The 9679-nt window shown below is 33.7% G+C and overlaps 1 protein-coding gene across 1 annotated transcript; it reads left to right on the forward strand.

The window, feature by feature from the left end:
- The first annotated feature begins 6656 nt into the window (after positions 1 to 6656).
- LOC103965498 (haloacid dehalogenase-like hydrolase domain-containing protein Sgpp) lies at positions 6657 to 9447 on the forward strand. Its single transcript, XM_009378566.3, has 5 exons — positions 6657 to 6866; positions 8042 to 8156; positions 8279 to 8433; positions 8681 to 8942; positions 9049 to 9447. Exons 1-5 carry the CDS (start codon positions 6718 to 6720, stop codon positions 9220 to 9222), a joined length of 855 nt encoding a protein of 284 aa, XP_009376841.2. The 5' UTR covers positions 6657 to 6717; the 3' UTR covers positions 9223 to 9447.
- Positions 9448 to 9679: the final 232 nt, after the last annotated feature.

Genomic DNA, 9679 nt, shown 5'->3' on the forward strand with positions numbered 1-9679 from the left:
ATCACGGTGTCATCCAATCTTTTGATTATAAAAAATAAGATAAAAAAAGATAAACCTCACTTTATAAAAAAATATCGATGTACTAAAAAAATTTAAAATAAACCTCACTTTATAAAAAAATATCAATGTATTAAAAAAATTAAAAATAAACCTCACTTTATAATTTCACCAACCTTAAAAAGTTAAAAAAATTAAAATGTTATTTTCTTACCTACGTTTATTTCCAAAATAACTTTTAATACATCTACATATGAATTATAAATTTGTTCAAATAAGAACATAAGTATGTGAATTCAAATAAAAAAGTATGATGGCACAAATTTGTGCTAATACTAATCATAAAGAAAAACGTCGACGACGATAAATTCAAATATCTAGTGCGACAAAGTCAAATGATCACATTTAAAATTATTTTTCTACCCTTTCATCTGAAACATAATCTTCAACTTCTTCCGTAAAAGCGTCATTTTCTATCTCTTCCATAGAAGCATCATCTTTTACCTCTTTAATGAAAAAGTCTTTTTTTTTATTTTTTTTTTGAATGAAAAGAGATGAAAAGATGAGTTAAAGTTTAACGACACTCCAAAAATCTCATTCTAGACTCCTCACAGATGTACTTTTCTTTTCTAATATAGAAAATTTGGAATGTAGAATGAGATTTTTGGAATGTTAATAATAATTCCATTAAGTTAAGGTAAACAAATTGTCTCTAAACAGAGCATGGGTGTCATCCAATCTTTTGGTTATAAAAAATAAGATAAAAACAGATAATTAATGTTCTTACTAATTATTTTACGATTGAACAAATTTGTAATTAAAATATTAATTTAAAGGTGGTGAAAAGATACGATCACTCCAACTTTTCAATAAGTTCACCCAACAAAATTTGTTAATCTATAATATGTCGAATTTAACCCTTGAAATAATAATTTGGGAGAAAGAAAAATTCAAAAACTACCATCTCCAACTTTCTCAATTCCAACTCCATCATCTCCACAATCAAAAACCAAATCCGAAACCTCAATTTCTCTCCCTTCACTAAAAGATTACGAATTTGAGATTGGCCACCCAAAGCCAAAAAGCAACCATGGTGGTGTTCGCCAACGTCTTCGTCGTCATGGTCCACTCCAGCATGCTGGCACTCCTTTGTCTCTGATCGACTGGTTTGAGAGAGGGAGAGACGGAAAAAGGGAGGGAGAGAGAGAGGGGAGGACCGGAGGAGTGGGAGGCAGCGGCCCCGATGGATTTCTGATATTTTTTCTTTAATTTGTTTTTCTTTATCAAAAATTGTTTAAATGGTAGACCATCTGAAGTCTAAAATTTCGATTTTAAACTCGTTCAGACCATCTTTTATCATTGGGCCTAAAACAAATCTTGTGATAAAACTTAAAGGTTGGGCAGCTTTAGCCCCAAGAACCGGCCAAGCTTATTTTCTAGCCCATCACTGCACGTGGACGCGGCAAACACAAGTCTAGACTCGGCACACTAACGCGCCCAACGCTTTTCCACGTGACATAGGCGGCAGGGCAGTCAGCTCTGGGACCCAACGGCTTTTTTTTTGTGATCAAACGACTGGAAATAATGGGCGGTTGGTTAATTAAATGGTTCATACTCAATTTTTTTTTTTTAAATTTGATTTACAAATACATTAAATCTAACATTGTGATCGAATATGATCAAATTTAATGATAAGAAAAATTTAACGATCTAAAATTAAATTTGATGGCTAAAACAATTTTAAAAAAAAAAGTATTTAAAGAAAACACACTTAATTTTATTACAAAGAAAGGCTAACACCACGTTGTTCCATGCTTTCACGTTTCATGGGGTAGTTTAGTAATTTTATTATTTATTGGAATCTAAATATTTTTTAGTTAAAATGTTCATAAAATATGTTAAGATAATCTACATAAATTTTAATTTAAAAGTTACCCGGAAAAAAAGTAACCTAATCTATTTTTTAATAATCTCTAGCTAAATTTTTGAGTGAAAACCAATTAAACTGTTGGAGTTGGTCTTACTATAAGAATTAAGGGCAAGTTTGAAAGTTCAGTCACAAAATTTTTTGTTGGGTGAACCTATTTTGAAGTGTATCAATAAAGGCATTATTTTGTTTATTTGGGAAATTAGGAAATTATTAAAAGACCCATGTATGAACATTTTTCTTTAATCAACTGCTAAATATTTTTCATTTGATATTTAGGCGTTTGAAAAAAAAAAAAAAATTCTTAAGGCGCTTAATTGTTGATGAACACTCAAATAAAATATATAAGTGCACATATGACGGTGTCTATAATTGTCTCATGGTGCAGTTTATTCTGATGCAACCGATAGCTTTCTTAGTGGTTTTGTGTGTAGAATCCTAATGGTAGTGATCATCATTTTTTTTTTTACAGTTTGTCTTTAAAGTCGGTGTTGCTTGTATGCAAAAAGTGTTCTCTTACCCGTTTTGTTGGCAATTTTGTGCGCATAGTCTTCCAGGTGACGGAGTATGAAGTGATCGAATTTCTAGTTGTAAGAATTCAAGTTTCTTTGGCTTTGGTGCTGGATGTGTTCTCGTTCTTGTCACACCCAAAAATTTGATACGGTGACTAATAGAATGGTCAAGTTGTTGGTTATTTTTTGTTTTGAGTCCTTTTTGTTTGAGGATCCTTTAAATTTAATCCATAATGCACTATTTGAAGTTTGTACTTTTTCTTAAAATACTAATAAAATCGTTATAGTTTTGCCATGAAAAATAAATAAGTACGTAAAAAATTTGCAGACAGTAATAACTAAAAAAATTAGGGTAGAAGCGTCAAAAAATTAGTGGTTGTTAAAATCTTCTAGAGTATAAGTAGAATTAAAATATATATAATAATAGAGATAAACTATAAAAGAATATTTTTTATAAAGAAAATAAGTATTTTATACGGTGTAAACATAGAAAATATAAAAATTAGTTTAAATGTTATAAATAGTCAAAAGAGAGAACCTTTGCTAGAGATCAAAATGGAACATGATAAGTATCACTTTATCTTGTTTTCTTTACTTTTGTTGGATAAGAGAGATGAATACATAAGAAAATAAGTGACTGAAACTTGTATAATTTCTTCTTACTTTTTGCTTTGAGCTTTTGTTGTTTGCAAGAAAAAAGTGAAGTTGTTTCAATGTAACAATGGCACAAATTCAACTCTTTATTTGGAGGTTTTTTGACACATCCCGACACAAATCAAGGTGTGTTGGCCGTTACGCCTTGAATTTGGTTGGGGTGTGTCAGTTTGGTATCAGAGCATAGGTAGCATAAGTGCAGTCCAGTAGGACAATTACTAATTATACAATACCAAAGGTAGTCCTACATTAGTGATCATATGTCAGAACTGCTGTCAATTCCTCGTAAGCCACCAACAAGCACTCTTACCTAAAACCTAGAGGGGCGCAAAACAGAAAATATGAGTGGGCTTTTGGTTTTCAGTATATATATATATATATATATATGCTTGGTATTTTCCCAGAAAATGTGTTTAAATGGACTTGTGTTTTAAAATGTCATGCCAAATGTTTTATATTTAGAATATGCATTTAGTAGTTTCACATATTTATGTTTGACGTTGTGGATGCTCAATTAAGTTCCAAGTGAGTTTATAGATTGCGGATGTGAGTTGCACGATTATGCTGAGATGTATCTATAGCTCATAACCTGCACCCCGATGTTAGTGTTCCCGCCCGTGGTCAGGGCACAATCCTTCACGTGATGTTCACCTCCAGCACCATACGCTTACCTTGGGTCCAAGTTAGGTGCACAATCCTGTCGTACAGACCACTATAGGTGGTTTCGACTCGTAGATGACCCGCGATCATTCGCACAGTCTTCACGTGATCATAGCACTTAAGCGTATTTATTTACACCCAGTCCTGGCGTACATACCACTTTAGGTGATTCTGACTCGTGTACAGGCATACTTGTTGAGCTATTGGTTGAGCTGTACAGGTCGCATTAGGTGACTCCGGTTGGATGGATGAGCTATAAACTCAGCCATACAGGTCATCTTAGGTGACTCCGGCTGATATGTTACTTGTCATTGACTTACTTCACCTAGTTTACCTAATTCGTTATACTAAGATTTTTGGTGTGGTATACTTATGGATTGTCCTATTCTAAGTATGGTTGTGATATAGATATGTATTCTAATTTCTAGGAAATTATACATGTTTTACGGCAAGGGGTTACTACCTTTGATAATTGAAATGGTCATGCCTTGATTTTGGTCAGGATGTGTCATTTTCATCTGACATTATACAGTAAAAAATGGCACACCTAAATAGGTAAGCAAAACATTATTCACAAAGTCTAAAAATGAATAGTGAATTTCAATCATCCATCTTCCAAAGCTTTTGTGTAGGCTATCCCACTAGTTTTACAGTGGACTTTCATACTACTTTTACAACACTCTTCTTTGGATGCCTATATATCAATATCGATTGTCTCATTGAAACCTTGCTAAAAAAAAAAAACTCAGTGAGAAAAATCGTAGTTGAGGGAAAAGAATACAACTTTGCTTGGATCATTTATATAGTGTTGAGTGCGCTTTTGATGCCTCATTAAAACATTGCTGGGAAAAACACAATGGGAAAAATTCTAGTCAAAGAAAAAAGAGTACAACACACATGTCCCAGGTGCTCCTCCTGATTCCACACTTCAATTTGACTGATTAATAAATTGACGTAATCTGATACCGTGCACTTGCTTCTAGAATGTACACTTTGGTAGAGTTTTGGTGAACAAGTCTGTTAGATTATTGTTGGATTGAATTTGTTTGACTATTTGACTTTAATAACTTTAGCTTTCTGAAGCTCATGTGTGTTGAAAAACTTTGGAGATATATGTTTAGTCTATTCGCGTTTAATGAATCATTTCTTCATTTGAGCAATATATGAGTGTGCTTTTTAAGGTAAACCTTATGAACTTTGGATGTGATGAATCATTGATCTTAACAAAAAAAACGTTCACAATTGACTTCATGGAGAGCAAGTATTTCTAGATTGTTGTATTTCGATAAGTGAACGCATCCAATTTGTGAGTGGGCTTTAGGCAAATCAAAGAGAAAAACAATATATGCATACCCAACAAGATTCTGGTCATTTATGAGTTTCTCGGAGTAGAATAGGACCACGTATGTTGTCTCATGAAGATATTATTAAACATCTTTGACTCTCTTCCAATGTCGAATTATGGGAAACAATTTTCGGCAAAGGAGATGAAAACTAGCTAGGATTAGGTCGCTGTGCTAGATAATGTGTTAAAAATAGGCAAAAAAAAAGAGAAAACATTTACTAGAGATCGAAGTGGAACATGATAAGTCGCCCTGCCTTGTTTTCTTTACTTATGTTGGATGAAGGGAGAAGAATACATAAGAAAATAAGTGAGAGAAATTTGTATACTTTCTTCCTGCTTTCTGTTTTGACTTTTGAGCTTTTGTTGTTTGCAAGGAAAAAATGAAGTTGTTTCAGTGTATCCACTGATGCAATCTCACTTCTTTATATAGAGGTTTTTCATTTGACATTATACAGTAAACAGTGGCACACCTAAATAGGAAAGCGAAACATTATTCACAAAGTCTAAAAATGAGTAGTGAAATTCAATCATCCATCTTACAAAGTTTTCATGTAGGTCATCGCACTACTTTTATAGTGGACATTCATACTGCTTTTACGACATTAAACAATAACTACCATTTTTAAAATAGAATATTGTCGACTTTAGCATCAAAAATTTCACTCATTCACTCTTAATAAGGTAATGTGGACATCACATAGCCACATCAGTATATAGAATAATATCAACAATTATCATATCATTTAGTTACGGTATACTGAAAAATCAATTTGACAAAAAGTTTGCACCAATGCAATTTTAAGAACTCATGTAAATTTCTAAAACTGAAAAACACGTGGTTCATTTTAAAACCATCCAAAACCCCTAATCCAACATTCACAATTTCAACTTAATTTTGGTTTAAATTCTTACGTGCACGAGTTTCAATTGGTAAACTAACAGGGCGAAGACTTTTGGCACAAAGTAAAAGTTAGGAAATTCAAAATTAATTGAAAGTTTAGAGTGCAAAAAAATGTAATAAAGCCTACAAATTGCAATTTAGAGGTAATGTTAAAATTTATCGTAAATAAGATAAAAAATATATACTAAAATTGAAGTTTTCTTCTATCAAATAAAATACAATGGTATTTTATTTAAATTTAAATTTTAAAGTTTAGAGCATATTTTCATCGTACAAATTTTAGAATTTTCATCTTACTATCTTTTAAAAAATCATTGTAACTAAAGTTTGTAGAATTATTCGAATGTATAAAATCAATATGAATACCAAGTAAAATATTCAAGATAAACTGTTTAAATGATTTTCCAGTTGAAAGATAAAACCGTATTATTTATCAGGAGTGGATTGGATATGTAGTATTATCCTTATTTTTCTATCAAATAAAATGGCACTAATTCTTCCTCTCGAAATAAGATGGCATTTATTCTTCTTTTCCAAATAAAAAGCATTTATTCTATTTTTTTTTTTTTTTTAGCTCAAGCCATTTATTCTTCTTCTTCTTTCAAATTAAAATGGCATTTTTCAACTCTTAGATAGAATATTCCATTTCAAAAGAAGAAAAGAGAAGGAAAAAAAATCGACAACCCCATAAAAGTGGAGAGGTCGGCTCACGTTCCATACCATGCTCGCTCTCCCTTCTTCTCATCTTGTTCCTTCTCACCACTTTCCCAAAACCCATCTCCAGAAAACTCACACACGCAACCCCACTAAATCCGGATCTCCCTCGCTAACAATGGCGTCCCTCTCATCAAATGCTCACGCAATCGATAGGTATTTCTTTTATTTTCTTGCTTTTTTTTTAAAAATTTATTTTTGATTCTCCAAAGCAAAATTTCCTGCTGATGTTGTTATTTTATTTCATAAAAATGGTAAATTTTGTAGGAATCAGTGTTTGTTCGAGTTTCGTTGTATTGCATGGAAGTATAATTGTTGGGCAAAAATTATATATTTAGAAAAGCGTTGCTGTCCTTGTTCATTAGCTATGAACATTTTATGTGATGAAAATAATTTGAGTGATTTAGTCTGAATTCCGGTTTACAGGAACCGGCTTGTTTGAGAATAGCATTGTTCTTGTGAATTCCAATCTTGATTCTGAACAAGCAAACAAACAAAATTGTCAATTTGTTCTTTCTTAATTTTGTGTGGGATCGTTGGCAAATTGCTTAAGTTGAACAGGCCAGCCTTTTCGCCGGCGATCCACTAGACCTTTAATGTAAAGCTGTATGTGTTTGAGCCCTAGTTAACATTTGGCAACCCGCATACTAAGCGGAAATCCGCTCCCTGTCAACTTCAGGAAAAGTTGTGTTCTGTCTAACTAAAAACCTTTCTTTTCCCCTTGCTTGTGGTTTGGGTCGGGGATCAATGGTTGATATAATGGACAATTGAAAAAGTTTGATCCTTGTCCTGCCTTAACAAATATGTTCATTCTTATTCGCTCAAAGGGTTCAACCCCTTCAGACATTGATGCTGGGACTAAGGGGATTTTGATTGCAAATCTATTTGCCTTGTGTGCACAGTGATAAATTAGCAAAGTTATTTGTCTTCTGGTTACTTGGTATCAGCTTTACTTTGCCAACTTAGTATAGCTTAAACTCGAGAAAACACTAAGCGGGACAAAAGGCCGAAGCTCATAATCTTTCTTAGCACTGCGATAATTTTCTGCATCCTATAATATTCGTAGTTTTATTAAGAGATCTTTGTGCATGCATTTTGTAAAATGTTAAGACTCACCACAATTGACAAGAAAGCTATGTTATCTTATCTAGCATTTAAAGATTTTTAACTGTGACATATGTTTACCTAAAGTAATATTTACTTTAGAACAAACTGTTGTGCTTCATTGGGCCGAGCCACTAGACATAGCATCTTAGTTTTGTCACCTTCATATACTTTCAGTTTTTGTGACTGATTGCTTGCTTTAATCACCTTCCACTTTGTGACGACAGAAAATCTTCTCTCGCTTGTGTCGCACCTCTAGAAGCAATTCTATTTGATATTGATGGAACATTGTGTGATTCAGATCCCTTCCATTATTATGCTTTCCGTGAAATGCTTCAAGAAGTAGGCTTCTATCTCTCTCTCTCTCTCTCTCACACACACACACACACACACACACACACACACACACACAAATATGCACAAACACAGCATTTTTCTCAGACTCATGCTTTGGTGTACCACAGGTAGGTTTTAATGGTGGGGTTCCTATCACTGAGGAATTCTTCAGTGAGAAGATAACTGGAGGACATAATGAGTATCTTTGTAATATCCTCTTTCCTGATTGGGATATCGAAAGAGCAAGACAGTTTTTGGTAGATAAGGAAGCAATGTTCCGAAGGTAACTTCAAAAATCTGTCAAGAAACTGCACGCTTGATATCAAATACATTTCTGGTATATAACACATTGGTAATATTAGTTAGACTTCTTCTGTGGATGGAAGGAAATTATCTTATACTGTATCAACTACAATCTTCCTTGACTAATAGGGAATTCTATTTCTGTATCAAGTTGTGGAATTATTTCTTTCAATTATAAAGGACCCTATCTCTTGTCTCAACTTGATTTACTGAGTGTGATGTTGCAGATTGATATCTGAAAAGATAGAACCTCTTAAGGGCCTACCTAGGTTGTGCCAATGGATTGAAAAACAAGGCTTGAGACGGGCTGCAGTAACAAATGCTCCAAAACTAAATGCCGAGCTAATATTATCAAAGTTGAAGCTCACGGATTTCTTTGAAATTGTTGTTCTTGGAGAGGAATGCGTACGAGCAAAACCATTTCCTGATCCTTACTTGACGGCTCTTGAAAAGCTTAACCTGTCAAATGAGCATGCTTTCATCTTTGAGGTTTGTCTCTCAGAACTTTGTGCTGTGCAATTAACAATAGCATTCGATCTTCAGTAAAATTTTGACATACTTGGCACTCATCTCTGTTCTACTTTTGGTTGTCAAGGATTCTGTTTCGGGAGTGAAAGCTGGAGTAGCAGCCGGAATGCCGGTGGTGGGTTTAGGCACAAGGAACCCCGAGGAAGCATTGATTAATGCCGGAGCCTCCTTTGTTATTAAAGATTTTGATGACCCAAAATTGTGGGAAGCACTGGAAGAGATTGTGAAGAAGGCGGAGTAACAACACTTACAACTTGAAATGCAATGACAAAGAACAATGATAAAGTAGCAAAAGGTGTAAGCTTCTAAATTTCTAGATAAATAACCACGCTGTACTTGTGTAGTATAGTGTTCTGGCACAGGGACATCCTAGTGAAATATGGTGATCCTGCTCTATCTTAACTTCAAATCATGTTTTTGTTGTACGTTTGAAAGCTCAGTCAATAAAAGCTGACCCTCTGATATTCGTATCCTTTTTAGTTTCAAGAGATATTATTTTGTTTTTAGACTTGATTTATAAAAACTCAGTGCCCTTTTAATGCCTATTTCGCTATCAGTGTTCTTTTTTTTTTTTTTTGGGGGGGGGGGAGATAGAGGGAAAATACAAGAGAGAATTGTATGAAGAATGGGAAGAAAGGGTGGTGAGGGATGTGGAAGAAATGGATATGCACGACCAGAAAAAAAGGGGAAATGCATAT

The sequence above is a fragment of a genome, unplaced genomic scaffold, assembly GCF_019419815.1.
Source record: "Pyrus x bretschneideri cultivar Hongxiangsu unplaced genomic scaffold, Pyrus_bretschneideri_v1 Contig35, whole genome shotgun sequence".
In the NCBI taxonomy this organism is placed as follows: domain Eukaryota; kingdom Viridiplantae; phylum Streptophyta; class Magnoliopsida; order Rosales; family Rosaceae; genus Pyrus; species Pyrus x bretschneideri.

Coding starts and splice junctions, on each gene's coding strand:
- LOC103965498 (XM_009378566.3), top strand. CDS start 6,718: ATGCTCGCTCTCCCTTCTTCTCATCTTGTTCCTTCTCACCACTTTCCC. Junction 6,867..8,041: donor AATGCTCACGCAATCGATAG/GTATTTCTTTTA, acceptor TTGTGACGACAG/AAAATCTTCTCTCGCTTGTG. Junction 8,434..8,680: donor AAGGAAGCAATGTTCCGAAG/GTAACTTCAAAA, acceptor GTGATGTTGCAG/ATTGATATCTGAAAAGATAG.